The sequence below is a fragment of the Oryza sativa genome, chromosome 6 (genome assembly GCF_034140825.1).
Source record: "Oryza sativa Japonica Group chromosome 6, ASM3414082v1".
NCBI classification, from domain to species: Eukaryota; Viridiplantae; Streptophyta; class Magnoliopsida; order Poales; family Poaceae; genus Oryza; species Oryza sativa.
In genome coordinates this window covers 13886286-13908347 of record NC_089040.1, presented here as the reverse complement: position 1 = coordinate 13908347, position 22062 = coordinate 13886286, and the positions used below count along the sequence as shown (strand labels likewise).

The 22062-nt window shown below is 46.7% G+C and overlaps 1 protein-coding gene across 4 annotated transcripts; it reads right to left on the bottom strand.

Moving 5' to 3' along the window:
• Nucleotides 1-563: 563 nt before the first annotated feature.
• LOC9269306 (uncharacterized) lies at nucleotides 564-18783 on the bottom strand. Of its 4 annotated transcripts, XR_010742042.1 has the most exons (9): nucleotides 18357-18783; nucleotides 18075-18215; nucleotides 17784-17876; nucleotides 17572-17698; nucleotides 16554-16660; nucleotides 10263-10343; nucleotides 1454-1728; nucleotides 1140-1225; nucleotides 564-1043 (listed from the first exon to the last, which is right to left on the bottom strand). XR_010742042.1 is itself a non-coding variant. In XM_015788659.3 (8 exons), the coding sequence occupies exons 1-8, from the start codon at nucleotides 18696-18698 to the stop codon at nucleotides 824-826; spliced, it is 1224 nt and encodes a 407-aa protein (XP_015644145.1). In that variant the 5' UTR covers nucleotides 18699-18783; the 3' UTR covers nucleotides 564-823. The 4 variants fall into 4 exon arrangements, 3 of the variants coding, with proteins under 3 accessions (XP_015644145.1, XP_015644146.1, XP_015644148.1); XM_015788659.3 differs by lacking the exon at nucleotides 1454-1728 and having other exon boundaries at nucleotides 10236-10343; XM_015788660.3 differs by lacking the exon at nucleotides 1454-1728.
• Nucleotides 18784-22062: the final 3279 nt, after the last annotated feature.

Sequence of the window (22062 nt, the reverse complement as noted above, 5' to 3'; positions counted from 1 at the left end):
TACACATTGAACTGTTCTGTTCGGGGTTGTCGAGCCCAGCAATCGTTGAAGCCTTTTTTCTTCAGCGTATATAGTGATTTCCTATCAAGCAGGGTTTGTAATTTTGAAAGTAGGATTTCTACCGCAGGTGGGCGATAGAACTGAAATTTTGGAAATTTCAGATTTTTTTTTTCGTACGAAATTTTTTGAAATTTTGACTGATTTTGAATGTATCTGAATAAAATTTGATCAAATTCACAAAAAATTACAAAAAAACCGAAAGTTTCGGACAAGATATGAGCATTTCGGTGGGGGCGAAATTTCCGAAATTTCGAACCGAAATTTCAAACCCTGCTATCAAGCGCCGAAATTTGGCTCCGTAGCCAGAAAGGGAATAAATTTTTCACACAACGAAATGATAGGCGGTATTGATTATGGAGGTCATAAAAACAGAACGATGAACTTTTATCGCTGCAGAGCATTATAGGAACTTTTATCGCTGCAGAGCATTATAGGATAATTTGTATTCGATGTTCTTTTCAGCACTACAAATCCGCACAACCTTTGCTGTTTCAGTCTGTTGGTATCACAGCTGAAAACTTAGGCATTCTCCAGATTAATTTCCTGCCAAAAGAAATGTTTTACAACCTTTGAATATGCTGTTTCAGTTTTTTGCTAACATCACAGCTGAAAAGATTTCTCCATATTAATTTCCCGCCAAAAGGAATGTTTTCCATATTTCAGCAGTTGCTAGTGACCTCAAAAGAGTGAAGGAATACGCTTTAACTATCTAATCAGCTTTCCTATTCTGCAAAAAAATGAACCCAGGCTTCCAGGCATGCAACTATATGCAGTTCCTATTATGCCTCTGTTTTCGGGTTATAGATCGTCCCAGGCGAAGCCGTCGTGCCGTGAGAGCATCAAGCAAGACATCCAATGAACACTCCACAGCTTCAGCCTGCTTTCCCAGCTCAAAGGCACCGAGCTCGGACCGCATATCCAATTCCCAGAGGAGGCCAGAAGCTGCTGCTGCGGTGCACGTACGATCCCACGCTGGCTGCGGTCTAATATGAGAGCAATGTCAACAGAAGTGAGTTGCAGGCAGCCAAAGAAGAAAATTGTTTAAAGCAATAATGTAGGAAGAACTTGTGTCACCTCACCTTAGCTTATGCATGACTGAGGCGCTAAGCGTAGACAGTGAGATACAAGGTATGTCTTCCTCTCCCCATATTGCAGTCCATCTCTCCTGTATAAAACGTTAACATTAGGGTTTACTTAGCTGAACAAACTGGATGTAGTTGTGTTCCGTTTTATCTACTTGTTGCATAAGCATTAGAGCTTTGAGGAATAAAGAGTTCCCAAATGCTGAGATGACAACAAATTATCGCTGTCTAAAGATATTAGGACAATTGGCTGAGACTTAAATGGAAGTGACCGAAATCAGAGTCAAGCATCAGAGTCAAAAGAAACCTGCCTGATAAAGGTGCTCATGTTGTACAATCAAGTAGTCCACCAATGGACCTGTTTGGGGTGGCTACTGGCTAGTGCTTCCTCAATCCTCAGAAGCTTCCTTTTGGTTGTCTGCCCTTAGGAACCTTTAGAAGCCAAGCTAGAAACCCATCCATTTTTGGTCTGAGCTAGCTTCTTTTTGTTCATTTATAGTGCTCGCTTGCCTTAAACTTTCTTTTGTAGTAATTCACTTGATGTATTAAGTTTGGTGATGAGTTGATCGCACGAGAATATTGTTTTCTTTTTGACAAAATTAAAAAGTGAAACATCAATGGTGCAGAATCACTATCAAAACAACAATGAAATATCATTTGATTTCATCTACAAATTGCAAACACATCTGCAAAAGAACCATTCATGTTGAGTGGTTTGATCTGTGCTCACAGACCCAATAATTCTTCCTTTATTTGATAAAGGGATCATGGCCATTTTTTTTTCTACCAGCACAATTTACCAAATCAATCAAAAAATCTCTGCAAGTCATCGCATAAGAAAATATCTACTTCTAATACCACCCATTTGCATCAGTTTCTGGTTTGGAGAAAATACAGTTTGGAACCCAGCCAAAAAGGCCCTTGCCATTGAAGACAATTAAAATTTCTCCTTTGGAAAAAAGCAAATTAGATCATTAATCTCAATCTTTCTTTTGTGGCCAAGATGATACAAGCCCAAACCTGTTCTATACTGTGAATGGGATCTGGAATTTGTCTTGAGATTTCGAGTAATGGTGCAGGGTGCTGGACTTTGTGATCTTATCAAGAATACTTTTCAAATCTAAGTGGGAAAAAGTACGAATTACCCCCCTGAACTATCGTGACAGTACGAATTATCCCCCCGAACCACAAAACCGGACATTTTACACCCTAAACTTTCTAAACCGGATAAATTACCCCCCTAATACAAACTGGAGTGGTTTTACATCTATGTGGCGTCCACGTGGCAATCCGATCAGAAAAAAATAATAAAAATAATTAATGGGCCCACGTGTCATCTCTTCACACTGTCTCTATCTCTCTCAGATGCTCAATACGAGGCGAGTGGAGTGCGTGTCCTACTCATCCACGTAACCACATGCTCCAATTCCATCTCAAGGATCAAGCAATCCCGGACGCCGCCGATGGCCTCGCGCTCGCGGTGGTAGTCGCTGGCGGCGAGCGCGCTGATCCAGTGCTTTGCGGGGAGCTCCTACTGCTTCGCCGTCTACTCCTCGGCACTCAAGGCCTCCCAATTCTACGGCCAGTCCGCCCTCAACAAGGTCGCCTTCTTCAAGGACGTCGGCGCCAACGCCGGCGCCACCTCGTCTGGGCAGCCGGCGGCGGTGGCGGACCAGGCAGCCATAGGTGGAGGCGGCAGGCAGCCGGCAGCGGAGGCGGACAGCGGCCACACTCCACCTCGACGCCGTCGACGCCGTTCTGCGTCACCACGGCGAGGAAGCTCGTGTCCTGGTGCGCAGGGAGCCCCAGCCTCCCGCCGACCTCCACCCCACTGCCAGGCGCCACGTACTCCGACAGCCGAAGCATGAACGCCATCGCCGCTGCCTGCGCCTCCCCGGCCTCCGCCGACGTTGCACCGCCACCTCCAGCGCCTCCACCGTCGCACCATCCGCCGCACCGCAGCCTCCACCGCTGTCAGCTTCTCCGTGTACGCGAGCACCGCCTCCTCCGGGAACACGGTGGCCGGCCACATCCAGGCGGCGAAGGCGCGGACGGCGTCGGGGGAGAGCGGGTCAGCGATGGCCAGGCTCTCGTAGGGCAGGCCGGGGATGTTGCCGACGTAGCCCATGACGAGCTCCACGGAGACGTGCGCCGCGGCGCCGACGCGGCCCTTTCTACGACTCCCGCAACCATCTCCCCACTGTCAGGAGCCGCGGCGGCGAGCCGATGCGCGAGTGGTCGTGAGGAGGCAGTCGCATGAACGGGACCATGCCGGCGCCTAGTCGGCCTTCGCCTCCGTCGTCGGCCGCCATTGCCTACCTGCGGAGCCGCCTGCCTGAGCGTGCACACGGGAGAGAGAGGGGTATGACAGGTGGGACCAAGGAAGGCATTTTTATTTTTATTTGCTGACTGGATTGCCACGTAGACGCCACGTGTGCAAACTCAAGTGAAAACCGCTCAAAACTGTGTTGAGGGGGGTAATTCGTCCGGTATTAAAAGTTGGGGGTGAGTAATGTCTGGTTTTTGGGTTCAGGGGGGTAATTCGATTGACCGCGATAGTTCAGGGGGTAATTCGTACTTTTTCCAATGATAAAACAGAGTTAGCGAAAACTCAAGCAATGATATTTCTTAGGAATTACTAATTATCCTAAAACTTTCAAGAATATTAATATGTATTAGGTATGTGATATACTTTGTTATCATTTTATTCAAATATGGGTATACTGTCTACAGATTATCTGGATATATTATTCCAATATAGGTATGTTGTCTAGGCATTTTTAGGATAAAAATTAAGAGTAATTGGTTTTTTCTAATTGCCAATGAGGTTTTTTATTTTCAAATATTTCTTATCTTTATATTATAATGTACTCTTACTGATAATACATGTAATTGGACTTGGCTACTAGTATGCATCACATTACAACACGTCGAGGAAATAACAACCTTCACATTTGCTTGAATAAAAAGTTAGTCCTCTCTAATCGTATTGTAATCAATCATCAAAATCATTAGGGGCCTAGATGCACTTCCAATCTCTCCATTTTTGCTGATTGATGACAATACGATTAGATCACAAGAGAGAATGAATATAATAGATGATTTTGGTGCAAAGGTTTAGTGAAAGCTCCCCCTCAAAGTGTGCATTAAAGCAAGTGAAGAGCTCCCCGTAAATCTTTGCATCCACATTGAATCTCACAAGACAACAAATATATCACATTTTACTCATCACATACATCACTTCATATGCATAATAACCATTACATCTCATCACAAGCACAATATAAAGGAAATGAGACATTGCATCACATTAATCATAAAGCATAATAATATCCATTACATTCCAAACATCCATAATTAAACAATAAGGTCTTACAATAACATTAAACTAACTCAAGAACCACACATAGTCTTATACAAAGAAAAACCAACTATGATCGACCATAATAAAAGGATAGATATTCTCCCTTTTTGGCATCGAAGCACCAAAAAGAGAGGACGAAGAGAGAAACTCAGACAAACGGCGCCTGGGAGGATCCTCAAGAGGAGGATAGCGAAAGCCATGGCCAAAATTGAAGAAATCGTAATCCGGAGGCATCCCAGCAAAAGGATCCTCGATCTCTTCCTACCCATGCTCATCGGGCTCGGCCTCAAAGCCCGAAGGGGAGGGAGAGACATCCACGTGAAAATGCTCATTGAGCTGCGCCTACATGTTCTTGACGCGCCGAGCCGTCTTCTTGACCTCGTTCCACGCTCTGCGGTTCTTTTTGGCCTCCGCAGAGCAAAGGCCAAAGAGACTCAGCAAAATGCGGAATAAGGGAGACTGCTCACAACGAGCCACAAGAGAGGGACGCTCACGAGGTAGTAGGAGGCTGAGAGGATGTGGAGGGGATGTCCTGAGGCACAGAACAACGCTTGGGTAAGCGCAGGGAGAGAGATGTATGTGGCTCCTCACATACAAACTGAATCTGAGAGACGTGCTCAATCATCCGCATCAGGTGAGGAGCATATGGAAGCCCCCTCCTGTACTGAAGAGATGCCATGACCGCATCTTGAGGCGGACTCTGACTCCCAAGGATGGTGATGCAAACAACATCAACCATTACTCCCGCTCCGTACTCCTCAGGTTCAATCCTCCCTGTCGTCCCTTTTCATGTATTTCAATTTGTTTGGGAGGAAATCCGCATGGCATCTCTTCAGTACAGGAGGGGGCTTCCATATGCTCCTCACCTGATGCGGATGATTGAGCACGTCTCTCAGATTCAGTTTGTATGTGAGGAGCCACATACATCTCTCTCCATGCGCGCAGGGCCGGTCCTGAGTTTTCAGGGCCCCAGTGCGAAACTAAATGTTGGGGCCCTTAACATACTACTACAAAACAAACAATTAAGCGCTAATGCCCGCGACGCCATGCGTCGAGATGACCTACATATGTTTATGTTTTGATATCGAGAGATTAGACAGCAGTAATTAAATTAATAATTGGGCTACGGAGATGGTGTATTGGTGTGCTGATTACTAACCTTCCGAGGGGAAGGCAGGCGATGGAGGCTTAGGAGATGCCGAGCAGCAGCGACGCAGTAGATTGCGTCGTCGCTGAGCAGCTGGCAGCAGCAACCAGGGAGATTGCGTCGGTGCCGAGCAGCTGGTGATGGCCATGGAGTGAATTACGTTGGCACCGGCCGCCGGCGACACGCGATGCAGTTTTGATTTTTGGCTTTTCGCCAATTCGCCATCGCCCGGTCGCCGATCGCTGAGCGCGTGCGCGTGAAGAGTAGAGGAGGGGATGTGGGCGGCGGCTATCACGCGCGTTTCTGTTTTCTTTTCACCGCGGGGCGCTTCGCTTTCCGGCTTCCGCGCATGCATGCGCTCGATCTGTGGCCCAGGGACGCGGGAGGGAGGGGGGTGGGGGAGGTGGGTGGGGGCCCCTGCAATCTGGGGGCCCAGATCGGCGGCACCGCTCGCCCCCCGCCAGGGCCGGCCCTGCATGCGCAGCTGCCCACTGCTCCGCCCGCTCACGAGCTGCCTCCCTCGTCAGCTCATCATCGGTGTTGTCGGAGGCGGAGACAGAGCTATTGGTGCTACTGTCGCGCAAAGCCTTGAGCTCTGCCGCCGCCGCACGCGCTGCATCTGCCGCTGCCGCTGCTTCCACTTCTACCCTTGCCGCCGCCAATTCCGCCGCCACCAGCCTTGATGCTCTCGCTACCATCGCAGAAGTCTCTGCCGCCGCTCGCTCGTGTTCCCCTACCGCGGCGAGCTCGGCCTCCTGCCGGAGCCGCGCGCTCGAGGCGACCGAGCGCTGAGACTGTCCTACGGACATGGCACGCTACTGGGAGGCTGCTACGTGGGGAAGAGGCTGCCTCTGATGAGCTGCTGCTTGTCAGCACAGGGGAAAAGGGATGAGCAGGAACAGTCGGTGTTCCTGCTGCCGGCTGAGGACAGAGGGGAGCTCAAGAAGGGGATGAGCAAGAGATGTCTAGGCTACAGGATAGAATGGCTCTGATACCACTTGTTAGTAGCAAAATCTTTACTCTCATTGAGAGGATGGCGCTAGGAGAGTTGGGGCAATTTTCTGTTTATTTTCTCATGAATGCCATACCATCTCGGGGGAGGGTGGGATACATATTTATAGCTGGTAGCTGGCTGGCTGCAGCTAGTCTAGAGCATCCTAGAGCTAGTCTAGATGCTGTCCTAGAAAGTGAAAAAGGAAGATGCTGTCCTAGAGCATCTAAAACAGAAAGTGAAAACGAAGATTATGCCTAGAGCATCCTAAAAGCTGAAAAAGTAAAAAGATGCAAAGACTAATCAGCCACAAGACTTATTCCATCAAACCATAAGGTTGACCTTAGAGATGGTCAGAGTCAAGATGTGCTATAAGGATCAACAGCGTACTCCCTCCGTTTCAAATTATTTGTCGTTTCAAGGTTTGTCCTAAGTCAAACATGTCTATCTTTGACCATTAATTTTTAGAAAATTGTGTAGTTTAACATGTGAATTATATATTATAGAAGTATTTCTCATGGTGAATCTAAAAATATAAATCTTATAATGTTAAACTATACTCCCTCCATTCCATAATATAAGGCAGAACCACTTTTCTTAGATGTTCCATAATATAAGGCATGCATGCAAGCATGCAATTAACTATGACATATCTCTATTAAATTACTACTTTTTTAAAATATTCCACTCTCTATGTTATCTAATCCTATCGGATGCATGCATTATATTTATTAGGATGATCTAAACTATAAGATGATAATAATTATTTTTTGGTCTTTGGGTTAATGGTGGTTGTGCCTTATATTTTGGAATGGAGGGAGTATGAGTTTATAGAAATTGATGGTCAAAGATTAAAATGTTTGACTTAGTACAAATATAGAACAAGTAATTTGAAACAGAGGGAGTACCATATTTGTTTTCAATTCTGCTTCGCTTTCATCAGCCTTATTATGAGTTTGCCAAAGGGCAGCCTCATATTCAATATACTCTCCTCCCTTGAAGATTGTCTTATGTTGATGCAAGAGTAAGGATAGATGTCTTATTCTTCAGTGTTGACATAGAATGGCTGTAGACCCTCTTCTCTCTTGTAGTTAGCCTTATTTATTCCAATTCCTAATCTATACCATAAATCAAAGCCCTTTTAGCGCAAGGTTCTCTCCTCCGAATACAATTCTCACTAATAGGAGTAACTATATGCCAATGTGCCAATAATTGTAGAAGACTTTATTATTATCCTAAATAGGCGGCAATAGGCCCATCAAGAAAAAGTCTGACTAATAAATAGTAATATAGCTAGTTGCCACACATAGACTTGAGGTAAGGGCTTACTCATCCTAGTCTTCTCTTTAGTACACTACTTAGTTATAAGTTATAGGATCAGAATGAGATTTTCTTTGAACGCCGTTATGGGGAGTGAGAAAGCAAGCTAGACACGAAAACTCAGGATAGACAAAGGAAAACTCGGGATAGATGCGCTGCTTTTCTAGCTTTGGTTGGAAATAGAAAAGTAAGTTATAGGGCCCATGCGGCATTCCCTCAAATAGCAGTTTTTTTTTGTCTGAAGAAAAGTTGCTATTAATAACAGTCTTCCCTCTTTCATAAGGCTCTAAGGCTGAGTTCGGGAGCGAGGGTTGGGAACCTTCACTCCCAACACGCAAAACGGAGCGACGATCAGTGCATGATTTATTAAGTATTAGCTAAAATAAACTTGAAAAATGGATTAATATGATTTTTTAAAGCAACTTTCCTGTAGAATTTTTTTTTTCAAAATACGCACCGTTTAGTAGTTTGGGAAGCGTGTGCGCGGAAAACGAGAGAGTTGAGTTGGGAAAGGTTGGGGAAGAACACAGCCTAACTTGTGTATGGAATCAGGGAGCTACAGTTGTTTCCCGCCCCTTCTGTTCGGATCAGATACTATTCTCTACGGAAATTGAAAGAATTCTTTGATAAGATAAAAAAAATTAATTCACCATGGTAATATCTCATAACCCTGTTATGTTCAAGTGTACTATAATAAGAATTTCAATAAAAAAGATTGAAGCCCACATAATTGTGTGTCAGTGTCACTCTATGTACTTGGCAGTATTATGACTCCCTACTACAGTGAAAAAACAGTATATTCCAAAAGTGATCTTGATCTGGAGAATGAAGATGGTGAACAATTATATTCTATCTACAAAAGATCTCTTTCCAGGTTTCCTTTCTGTTTTGTTTCCCTTCAATCTTCATGCTTCAATTATTTGTTATTAAGTTACCAAGTTTTCCACTCTTTCTTTAATTATGATTCCTGATGACTATGGATGGAATAATTTCATGGGAAGAATTAATTCCAAAAGAGGAAGTGAAGTCGGGGCAAATGAGGAAAACGTCCTACAGCTTCGTCATTGGGCTTCTCTTAGAGGGCAGACACTTTGTAGAACAGGTAGTTTGATCATACCATCTGCCTTATCTTATCAAATAAGGATAATTTGGCTAACTCCCTGTTATATGTGTTTTCTTTTTCTGTGAATCATGATGTAGCATCAAGCGTTCCTTGACATGGTTTTTTAATCTAGTAAGCCTCTTCAGATTCCAGGTGGAGCATTATTTTTAGTTCCTTCAAAAATAGTCCTGAATCTGGAAGACTTTACCTAGCTAATAGTGGACTGAGTTTTCAATTATGAAGCAAGCATGGATGAGGGGGAATAGTGCAATTCAAGAAGCTATGGGATCTCAGTCAATTGTGCAGCTAGATCTTTTGATGACCTTAGCCAAGACTGAACTAGCAAGAGGTTTCAGAAGCACCCTGGGGGATTTCATAATCATGACGCTTCAGCTCTGTTCAGTGTTCTTCACTTTCTACCTTGGGACCAAGTCACATTATTTTCGACACACAATTCTCCATGGTGGTGCAAAATATAGAGCAACTGGCAGATGTTTTTTTGTTCGCCATGTAAGGTTGACTGAGAAATACAGAATGTACTTCAGAAGCCACTTTGTGAAAGGACTTGAGCTGATGTTGCTGCTAGTAGTCTATCAGTTTTAAGGTGATGTTGCTACGGATTCATCTGCCTATATACTTCTGACATCATCAATATAGCTCTTGGTTATCACTTGGCTCTTCAATCCATCAGGATTTGATTGGCAGAAAATGGTAGATGACTGGAATGACTGGACCAAGTGGATTAGCAGTCGAAGTGGCATTGGGGTTCCTGCTAACAAAGCTTAGGAATCCTGATGGGAGGAGAAGCAGAAACATTTACAGTCTACAGGTCTACTGGGCTGTTTCTGGGAGATCATACTATCTCTCAGATTCTTCATGCTCCAATACTGTATGTCTGTATCATGTATCACTGAACAAATGCACCTAGACACATATGTTGCTACTTTCCAGACACACAAAAATCAGAATTACTTACTTAACTAGGTAATGAGCCCACCCAACTACCTATATGGAAATCGGAATTATCTATAATTTAATTACGCAATGAGCTCACTGGAGCTTTCAGTTGTTTTAGTAAACTATCTAGTCTGAATCATGGTATCAAGATAACATGAACAAATAATGTTTAGATGTAAACAGAAATCCAGACTAAAGAGGGAGTGCATTACGTTGAATGTGAAACTCACTGAACTAACCTTGAGCCTTCTGTATAATGCAGCAGAATTACTCCATGTACCATCAAGCAAAACAAAGTTAAAAGGTTCATCTTTCACATCCTACATTGCAAAAGATATTTCATTATTTCATCCATACTTATTTACATGATGTTTTAGAGTGTGCAGCGAACCTATTTGGATGTGCCATGTGCAGATGACATTGTGTAGATGTCTCATAAAGGTAATCTTTGAGAACTTATAACTAGAAAAAGGAATGGTCAAATGGGTGTGGGTAATTGATATCTTATTGATGTCTTAAAATGAGAAGTAAGAAAGCATGGAGGAAGTACCATGTTACTTCTACAAGAAAATACTTGTTCTAACTGCATTAGCATGGGAAACCAGTTACCCCAAACACCATCAGTACTTATCATGTTGGATAAAAGGAGGTGATTGGAAAAACAGATCCTCCAAAGAAGGCAGCATTGTTTATGCTATAGAAACTTTACTAAAGATAGGTGTGTTGGATAAGTCTTTGTGGTCCTTGGTCGTGATTCTTCTTTTTGCTTTTGGGTAGTTTCACCTTTTTCAGGACAGCATCTACCCTTTAGCATATTTTTCAGTTGCTAGGACAGCTGCGGTTAGTAGGACAGCAGCAGTTAGTATCTCCTTTATGCCTCCTTTATGCTTTATTCAGTTTGGATGCCCTCTAGGACAGCATCCCATTCAAATTTCGAATTTTAGACTAGGAGGGTGCAGCAATAGGCTAGCAGCCAGCTATGGCTATATATATGTATCCAACCTCCCTCGGGTAGGTATGGCTTTTGTGTTTTGTGAATGAAGAAAACCAGAAAATTGCCCCATCTCGAGTGCCATCCTCTTCTCAATGAGAGTAACCATTGAAATTCTAACATCTGGTATCAGAGCCACACTTTCCTATAGGCTAAACATCTCTTGTTCCACCCCTTCCCAAGCTCGGTTGAGCTCTCAGCCAGCAGCAGCAGCAGCACCGGTTGCTCCTCCTTCCCCTTTCCCTTCCCCCTCTCCACGCAGCAGCCCCCCGGAGGTGCGCCATGTCCGACGCTCGGTCTCGGCGTTCGGTCGCCTCGAGCACTCAGCGTCAGCAGGACGCCGAGCTCGCCGCAGCAGAAGAGCGCAGGCGAGCAACGGCTCAGACCGCTGCAGCAGCAGCGAGGGCGGCCAGACTGGCGGCAGCGGAGTTGGCAGCAGCCAGGGCGGAGGCGGAGGCGGAGGCGGCGGAAGATGCGGCACGTGCGGCGGAGGTAGAGGTTGAGACCTTGCGCAGCAGCATCAACGGCTCCATCGCCGGCGACATCACCGCCGACAGGGAGCTTGAGGAGCTGGCAAGAGGAAGGGCACGGGAGCGGGCAGAGCGGTGGGCAGCAGCCCACCTCCACGGCGGTGGCGGCGGCCCAAGGGACCGCGCGCCCGCCGACGGGAACCCAGACGGGCGCGGGCGTGCCGGCGGCAGCCCGGAGCCCACACGTGGCCCTCACAGACAGCGCGGCTCTCCCCTGACCGGCGCCATGGTCACCACGGCGTCCAGACGGTGGTCAGGGACTTTGGTCCCGGCGGTGGGTGGCCTACCCTCACCAAAACCAACTACATCGAGTGGGCCGCGGTGATGAGGGTGAGGCTCCAGGTGCGGCACATGTGGGAGGCAGTCCGGTACGGCGACGTCGACTACGACGAGGATCGGCAGGCACTGGATGCCCTCATCGCTGCAGTCCCGCCCGAGATGCAGTTCTCGCTTTCCCAGAAGCGGACTGCCAAGGAGGCCTGGGACGCCATCACTACGGCACGCATCGACAGCGACCGCGCCCGCAAGTCCACACTGCAGGCACTCCGCAAGGAGTGGGAGAACCTGGCCTTCAAGCCAGGTGAGGATGTTGATGACTTTGCTCTCCGTCTCAACACTCTCTTGCAGAAAATGGTGCAGTACGGCGACGACACCTACGACGAGGAGAGAGCTGTCGAGAAGCTCTTCCGCTGCGTCCCTGAGAAGTACAGGCAGATCGCTCGCTCGATCGAATCTCTGCTGGACCTCTCCACAATGTCGATCGAGGAGGCGTTAGGTCGCCTCAAGGTCGTCGATGGTGATGAGCCACAGCCTCTCTCGGGGCCCATCACCATCGGCGGGAAGCTCCATCTCACTCGGGAGCAGTGGGAGGCCTCTCAGGGTGACGGGAGGAAGAGGGAGTCATCTTCCCCGACAGGCGGCCGTAAGCCGCGCAAGGCGCGGGGAGGTGTCCAGCTACGGTGGGCGCGAAGACGTGCCGAGGGTGGCGCCCGCAGAGGCGCCCAGGGCGTTGCCACCGGCAACCACAAGCAGGCACGAGACGACGCCTGCCGCAACTGTGGCAAGCTTGGCCATTGGGCCAAAGACTATCGACAGCCACGACGCGGCCAGGCCCACGTCGCACAGGTGGAAGAGGAAGAGCCGGCTCTGCTCCTGGCTCACGCAAGCATCGAGCTACCTCCAGCGGCACCGGCCGCAGCGGCTTTCCTCCACCTTGATGAGCCGAAGGTACTCGTCTCCCTCTGCAACGGCTCCAGCAACGACAAGGCTGATGAGTGGTACCTCGACACCGGCGCCACCCATCACATGACCAGCCGACGGGAGTTCTTCACCGAGTTCGACTCCGGCGTCCGAGGCTCCGTCAAGTTCGGGGACGCCTCCGGCGTGGAGATCAAGGGTGTTGGCTCCGTCACCTTCACCGCCAAGTCCGGTGAGCACAGGCTGCTCACCGGAATCTACTACATCCCCGCATTGAGGAATTCTATCATCAGCGTGGGACAGCTGGATGAGAACGGCTCACGCGTGTTGGTCGAGGACGGACTCATGAGGATTTGGGATCGCCGTCGTCGCCTTCTTGCCAAGGTAACCAGAGGCACTAATCGACTCTACATCCTCAGCGCGCAGGTCGCACAACCAGTTTGCCTCGCCGCTCGTCGGGACGACGAGGCGTGGCAGTGGCACGAGCGCTTCGGGCACCTCCACTTCGAGGCCCTGAAGCAGCTCAGTGCCAAGGAGATGGTGCGAGGCATGCCGTGCCTTGACCACGTGGAGCAGCTCTGCGACGTTTGCGTGGTGACGAAGCAGCGGCGGCTCCCCTTTCCCCAGCAGACGAGCTTCCGAGCCAAGGAGTGGCTCGAGCTCGTGCACGGGGACTTGTGTGGCCCAGTGACACCGGCCACACCAGGAGGACGACGTTACTTCCTGCTGCTCGTCGACGACCTCTCCCGCTACATGTGGGTGATGGTCCTCGGCAGCAAGGGAGAGGCTGCGGACGCCATCAGGCATGCGCAGGCTGCTGCAGAGGCGGAGTGCGGCCGCAAGCTGCGCGTGCTGCGCACCGACAACGGCGGCGAATTCACAGCGGCTGAATTCGCGTCGTACTGCGCTGATGAGGGCATTCAGCGCCACTACACCACGCCGTACAGCCCGCAGCAGAACGGCGTTGTCGAGCGGCGCAACCAGACGGTTGTGGGGATGGCTCGGGCCCTCCTCAAGCAGAGGGGGATGCCGGCCATCTTCTGGGGGGAGGCGGTGGTGACGGCAGCCTACATCCTCAACCGCTCGCCTACCAAGGCCCTCGATGGCAGGACACCGTACGAGGCTTGGCATGGGCGCAAGCCGGCGGTCTCCCATCTGCGGGTCTTCGGCTGCCTCGCGTTCGCCAAGGAGCTTGGCCACATCGGCAAGCTCGACGACAGGAGCACCCCAGGGGTGTTCATCGGCTACGCGGAGGGCTCGAAGGCCTACCGTATCCTCGACCCCGGAGACACAGCGTGTGCGCACTGCACGCGACGTTGTGTTCGACGAAGGGCGAGGGTGGGTATGGGACAAGGCGGTGGACGATGGTTCGACTCCGACGTACGACGACTTCACCGTCGAGTACATCCACTTCGAGGGAGCTGGGGGAGTAGGCAGCTCTTCTTCACCGAGCGTGTCTACCCCAGCCCTCGAATCTCCACCGACTCCGACACCAACACACCCTCGGGCCACGACTTCGACTACGACGAGCTCTTCGTCGACACCACCCCAGCCAGTGACTCCACATGCTCCAGCACCAACAGCCACTCCTCCAAGCACGTCTACTCCGACGCCAGCTCGTGTTGAGCGCAGCCCAGTGGAGTTCGCTACTCCGCTCTCCCACGACAGGGAGCGCATCGACGCGTACCACGACGGCGAGCAGCTACGGTACCGTACGATGGAGGATCTTCTCGGCGACCAACCGGTGCCAGGACTGGTGCCTCGCGACCTAGAGGCGCAGTTGCACCTTGCGTGCGACGACGGTGAGCCTCGGTCTTTTGCAGAGGCCGAGAAACACGCGGCATGGCGTGCCGCGATGCAGTCGGAGATGGACGCGGTTCAGGAGAACCGCACCTGGGAGCTTGCTGACCTCCCTCGTGGTCACCGAGCGATCACCCTTAAGTGGGTGTTCAAGCTGAAGAGGGATGAAGCCGGAGCCATCGTCAAGCACAAGGCTCGCTTGGTGGCACGCGGTTTCGTGCAGCAGGAGGGGATCGACTACGATGATGCCTTCGCTCCCGTGGCACGGATGGAGTCCGTGCGACTCCTTCTTGCGCTGGCTGCTCAGGAAGGCTGGGGCGTCCATCACATGGACGTCAAGTCGGCGTTTCTGAACGGCGACTTGAAGGAGGAGGTCTACGTGCACCAGCCGCCGGGATTTGTGATCCCCGGCAAGGAGGGCAAGGTGCTACGCCTGCACAAGGCCCTCTACGGCTTGCGGCAGGCACCGAGGGCGTGGAATGCCAAGTTGGATTCCACGCTCAAGGGGATGGCTTCGAGCAAAGCCCGCACGAGGCGGCCATCTACTGGCGGGGCAATGGAGGAAATGCCTTGCTGGTGGGTGTCTACGTCGACGACTTGGTGATCACCGGCACCAAGGATGCGGAGGTCGCGGCGTTCAAGTGAGGAGATGAAGGCCACCTTCCAGATGAGTGATCTGGGGCCTCTCTCCTTCTACCTGGGGATCGAAGTGCACCAGGACGACTCCGGGATCACGCTTCGACAGACCGCCTACGCCAAGCGCGTCGTTGAGCTGCCTGGGCTCACCGATTGCAACCCAGCTCTCACTCCGATGGAGGAGAGACTGAAGCTGAGCCGCGACAGCACGGCGGAGGAGGTGGATGCTACACAGTACCGGCGTCTTGTGGGGAGCCTTCGCTACCTCACCCACACACGGCCGGACTTGGCCTTCTCCGTCGGCTACGTCAATCGGTTCATGCAGCGACCGACGACGGAGCACCAGCAGGCTGTGAAGAGGATCATCCGCTACGTTGCGGGGACTCTCGACCACGGTCTCTACTACCCGAGGTGTCCTGGCAAGGCACACTTCGTCGGGTACAGCGACAGCGACCACGCCGGCGACATCGACACCAGCAAGAGCACGAGCGGGATTCTCTTCTTCCTCGGCAAGTGCCTCGTTAGCTGGCAGTCAGTCAAGCAGCAGGTGGTGGCCCTGTCCAGTTGCGAGGCCGAGTACATGGCGGCCTCCGCCGCTTCGACCCAGGCGCTCTAGCTTGCTCGACTGCTTAGTGTTCTCCTCGGCAGAGACACTGGAACGGTGGAGCTCAGGGTGGATAGCAAGTCCGCTCTGGCCCTGGCAAAGAACCCCGTTTTTCACGAACGGAGCAAGCACATCCGGGTGAGGTACCACTTCATCCAAAGCTACTTGGAGGAAGGGAGCATCAAGGCGAGCTACATCAACACCAAGGACCAGCTTGCGGACTTGCTCACCAAGCCTCTTGGGAGGATCAAGTTCCTCGAGCTCTACTCCAGGATCGGGATGGCCCAACTTCCCCACAAGACGACGCACAAGACTTAGGGGGAGAATGTTGGAAAAGTCTTTGTGGTCCTTGGTTGTGATTCTTCTTTTTGCTTTTGGGTAGTTTCACCTTTTTCAGGACAGCATCTACCCTTTAGCATATTTTTCAGTTGCTAGGACAGCTGCGGTTAGTAGGACAGCAGCAGTTAGCATCTCCTTTATGCCTCTTTTATGCTTTATTCAGTTTGGATGCCCTCTAGGACAGCATCCCATTCAAATTTCGAATTTTAGACTAGGAGGGTGCAGCAATAGGCTAGCAGCCAGCTATGGCTATATATATGTATCCAACCTCCCTCGGGTAGGTATGGCTTTTGTGTTTTGTGAATGAAGAAAACCAGAAAATTGCCCCATCTCGAGTGCCATCCTCTTCTCAATGAGAGTAACCATTGAAATTCTAACAGGGTGTGCAACAGTGCAACTTATTAATACACAGCTTAAAGAACAGAATAAATACCTCCTCCGGATGATCACAACTCAAGTTCAAACCATCAAATTTAAGATCTTTGACAGACATGGGGGTTGTACTCTTATTCGGATATAGAAATGAAACCTTTCCCTTTCCTGGCAAAAACCATATCAGAATGGAAATATACAGTATTTAAACATGAAGTGCACAGATACATATATCCTTGCTAAATATAGCAGGGAGAGTAGAGATATTAGACGACAAATTAATGAAATAATCTTCCATGGGCCACAAGAAAATTAATTCAAATCTTATTTCTATTACTAGTTCATACATTTTTACTTCTGGTTTGGATTTGTTTCTGTGAAACACTACCCTAGTTGTTCAATGCGCCAACAGGTTCAAAACAGCAGCCACGAAGACAACTTCCAATATGCAACAGTATATTCATTTATGCAATGATTAAAATAGAAGGATAGAATGCAAACAGAAAAGGAACATCGATAATGCAAATATTTTCAGTACTAGCAATGCATTGATGAAATAACAAAGAAAAGATCCCCTGGTCATTAGATTGTCAGTAAATGTGGACATTTTTAAGCTCCTTCTAAATTAAAAATGCCACTCAATATGTGAAGAGGGTTGGGACAGGAATACACTTATCTAGACACTAGCACAGAGAATTCCAAACGAGCAAATATAATCTTTTACTAAGCATTTGCATTTCTAAAGAAAGGTATGTTGCAGTGTAATCACTAGCATAATTTGTGTAGTTCGCACTAATTCCCTGCCCCTTCCAAGAAGAATACTTAACAGCAGTTGAGAGTCTAAAGGCCAGTTATGTTTCCAGATCATAAACAAGAGCTTAAACTTTAAACACATCGGGAGAGATTGTGTGCGCCAAAGAAGCTTAAGAGAAAAAAAACGTTGAACAAGCATGCTAAGTGAAGCTAATGTAAACTACTATACAGAAAATGGGAGCTCCTGAAAGCATTAGTATACTTTTTTAATGTAACTGATTTCATATGTTTAACAGATGAAAGTTGGCATTGACTTTTGTAACAACCTGAACGCTGGAAAGCATCCCACATAATGTCTTCGTGCTCTTGGATGCCAAAGAGACACAAGGGTGCAGCTTGGATGCCAAATACTTGCCATAGTAACTTTCCGGTATTGTTTTGGCGCAAAAAGTCCTGCAACAATAGAGTATTAGAGATACTGGCATACCCAGAAGAAAGAACAGAACAAGAAATTCAACATAAACCCCTTTGAAGAGACCTTCGGATGCATATATAGCCAGAATCTAATTCCCTGCCATAGATTGCAAGAACCAAGCTTCGCACACATACAATCTTCCATTGGCAGCCAACACTGTAGTTTTAAGAGGTAGGCAGATCAGGCAAACTGTGGGAAATGAAGAAGAGCAAAGAAAGGGCACATAAATGTTAGTAGCAAAAATAAGCTTCAGTTGAATAAACCATTAAGGCCTGATTGCTGCATTGTGTATGATCGCTGCAAAAAGAAGTGATTGACAAGATGTGCATATACTAGCTGACACTGTCACATCACCTTCTGGCACAGATATCCTCTACTCCCTAGCAAGCGGCAAGCAATCTGCCGCGCGGAGAAGTACTGCAGCTTCTTGTCCGAGTCGGCGAGCGTCTGGTAGACAGCCCTGTGCTTCTTGTCCTCCATGTCTTTGAAATCACCCTATGAGTAACCAGTTCAAGAAACAAGCAAACCATGAGCCGATATCAGTTTCAATTCCTGCAATGCTGTATCACCTCGGGAATCTGCAAGCAGCATCCAGGACGTGGAAGGGGATTGAGATGAAGCCAACAAGCCGTTTACCTTAATCTTGGAGCCGACGCCGCCGAAGCGCATCTTCTGGCCAGCCTCGGCCTCCATCTCGAGAAGCTCGCCGACGACGGCGGCCACCGCGGCCGGGAGCGGCGAGGAGGTGCCCCACCGCCTCCACTCCTCCGCGGTGACCTCGCCGGGGCCGGTGACGGGCGGGAGGGCCTCCTCCTCAGCCTCTTCGGCCGCCGGCTCCGCGGAGAAGGCCATGGCAGAGCGCGGGGGAGCAGGGTGGGTGGGGGGCTGGAGGAGGTGGGGGCGAGGGGGAGGGGGAGGGGGAGGGAAGCGGCGATGGAGGAAGGCGAGGGCACGCACGGAGGAGGGAGAAACCAGCATCTCCGCCCGCTGTATTTTTTAATGCTCTTCGGATCGGCCAGCAGGCGGCGGCGGCAGCAGCAGCAGCGCAACTGTCGACTCCACTAGTCAGGATTCCACTTTTCCATTCTATGAAAGGCAAAGCAATATCCTTCTTTTGATTTGGAGAAAAACATAAAAATTATAGAGAATTTTAATCTTATAGAAAAAAAATTTATAAATGTCTTTAAATCAAATGATTGAATTATATTCAATTCTTTAAAATTCCTATGGGATAGACAATCCTACAGAGATTTCATAGAAAACTTAGCGAGAGCTTAAACCTCTTGGAAAATTTCCTTCGAATCTATCTCTCTCATCTGGTTCCTGTATTTTTTCTATGGTCCAATCAAACGGTTATTCCTGTGTTTTTCCCGTTATTTTACAATTCTCTGTTTTACACTTTCATTCATGTTAGAATCATATGTTTTTCCTATTCCTCCGTTTTTTCATTTTTGCAATTCAAATGAGCCTTAAGAATATTTGGTCTACTTATCACTATTTTAATATTACTCAACATCAAATATTATTGATCGGAAGAATTGTTCTTATCCTCAACATTCATCACGGTCAATAATATCTCATGATATTAGCAATTACTCCATCTATACTAAAATAACTCAATCTAGATGTGACATATCCTTATTCAAAATTGTTATAGCGTGATACTTCGTATCTCCAACCCATTATAGCTTTTGTTGTTTTGGAACAAGGAAGTAAGGTCATGTTTAGTTCCCACGCAAAAATATTTCACCATGTCATATCGAATATTTGGACGCATGTATGGAGTATTAAATATAGACAAAAAAAACTAATTACACAAATTGCGTGTAAATTGCGAGACAAATTTTTTAAGCCTAACTACGTCATGATTTGATAATGTGGTGCTACAGTAAACATTTGCTAATGACGGATTAATTAGGTTTAATAATTTCATCTCGCAGTTTACATGTAGAATCTATGATTTGTTTTGTTATTAGACTATGTTTAATAATTCAAATGTGTGTCCGTATATCCGATGTAATACGCCAAAAATTTCACCCCTAAACTAAAAAGGGCCTAAATCGTTTGTAATTGGTCTGAGTCATGGTTTAAAGCATTCAATCTAAACCGAAATTGTTGGTTTGGCTTCTCTAGCACTACCTCCATCCAAGAATATAACATTTTTAGTTATGAATCTGAACAAGTGCAAATCCAGATTTAGAGTTAAAAGTTACTTCCTCCGTTTCATATTATAAGACTTTCTAGCATTGCCCACATTAATATAGATATTAATGAATCTAGACTCCATTTCATATTATAAGACTTTCTAGCATTACCCATATTCATATAGATGTTAATGAATCTAGACAACATCTATATGAATATGGGTAATGCTAGAAAGTCTTATAATATGAAACGGAGGGAAGGGAGTACTACTATATTTTAGGACTTTTGAATGGAGGTAAGGTTGAGAAGTAGTTTACCCCGAGACGTAGTCAGGAGCGACCGCTTAACCAACTAACCTAGGGAACTAGGTGGCAAAGCTAAGACTAAGGTCTGGTTCGATCTAAGATGTCCGGCTAAACAAAACTGTGACATAGAAAACACGGCCAGTAATTAATACATGATTAATTAAGTATTAATTATTATCAATTTTAAAATACATTAATTTGATTTTCAAATAAATTTTGATATATATTTTTTTAAGAAAAGCGTTGTTTAGCATATCAGGAGGCATGTTCACAAATCACAGTAAACAAAGTAGTAGATTCCAAATAGCACAAACAAATTGATCCTAAGAGCTAAATTGGAAAAGTTATACATAGCCACAACCAAACAATAATTGTTCAACTTGCTAGTTGTAGCTAATTAACCTAAGCTTTTAATTGTTAGACATTGTTTAACCCATTTAGAGCCTTGAAATCTGTTAATGTTAATATATGAATTGGCTAAATGAATTAATATCCAACTCTACTCGAGCCAAACCAGTCTTTCTCGTCCTTATAGAATAGCACATACAAAATATTATATCATCATCAAATATCCAGCGATATCTACTTGCGTGTTGCACGTACCTATAAGAATAAGTCGGTAGATGTTTTTTTTACCACCTTTATTCATCACCTACTATATTATTGATGCACTAGTCATCAATATCATCATGTCGATATGCAACCAACCAACCAAATTCAACATGCCTACTAACTTAAGTTATAAAATTAATAAAAATAGGTTGCGATTCCTCTCTCTGTGTTATATTAAACATGTTTTTTTTGCTAGTTCACATATACATATATTTGGTGTTTTTTTAGATAATGGAAATGGATTACATCTCCGGTTTCTGTCATAAGACACACAACAGTAAATTTGTTAAGAAAAAGATAAATATAAAAATAAATAAATAATGAGAAATAAGGTGATGGGACAAATCCCCAACTCCCCTTTATTATTGACTAGCGTTAAACTATATAGATTTTTTAGCTAGAATTCTAATGGAACAATGCCACTTATAGTGGAATAAGAGACCCTTGGCTACCGACTTTAATAGTGTAGCATCATTGCGCATAGTATCCTACTCCTTAGCAATTTGTGCTTTCCATCAATCACACAAAAGATCTTTTTATCACGACTGACATGCATTTTTTTAACTGATTTTTTCACCCGCAAGTACTTTTATTTCCCAAGAAATATGTGCTAATGGAATGCCCATCACCAATAGCCTATTTACTCCCTTTATGGAACTTATATAAAATTAAGATAACCTAGTGCAACTTACTATTACGATTTGCTATGAATTACCCTATGCGAGGTTGGAAAAATAGGCAATATATTTAGTGAATAATAAGCCTATTCCGTGCAGCACCACTACCATCTGTAGTTTGAAATCAAAAGGATGTACAAAAAATATCCTTTTGTTTGTAAGCTTTGCTCTATTGAATGCCTGCTACTTGCTTGATTTTCTCTTTGATCATAAAATTTGACGTTTATGATAAAATTTGATTAAATTTTTGAAAACTCCGACTGTAAATAATTTCTATAATGCTTAGTTTTTTAAAAAAAAGTACTTTAGATTTTTCCTCGAAAGTACTATCATAGTATTTTGAACCTAATAGATTTTATAAACTTTTAAATATAACATTGATGATCATAAATGTCAAATATTTCTAATCAAATAGAGGACCATGTAAAAGACTTGCATAAAATTAAATCAAAACAAAAAAAACACATAAATGAAAATTGAAGGAGCGACAAAATCTTCGGTATTTACACAAGTACCTAGGAGCTGTTTGGTTGGGTCGTTTTTGGCCCGTATCAGTTCCCACCGTGAATAGATCTCGTTACACTCGTTTGTTTCAGATGGACC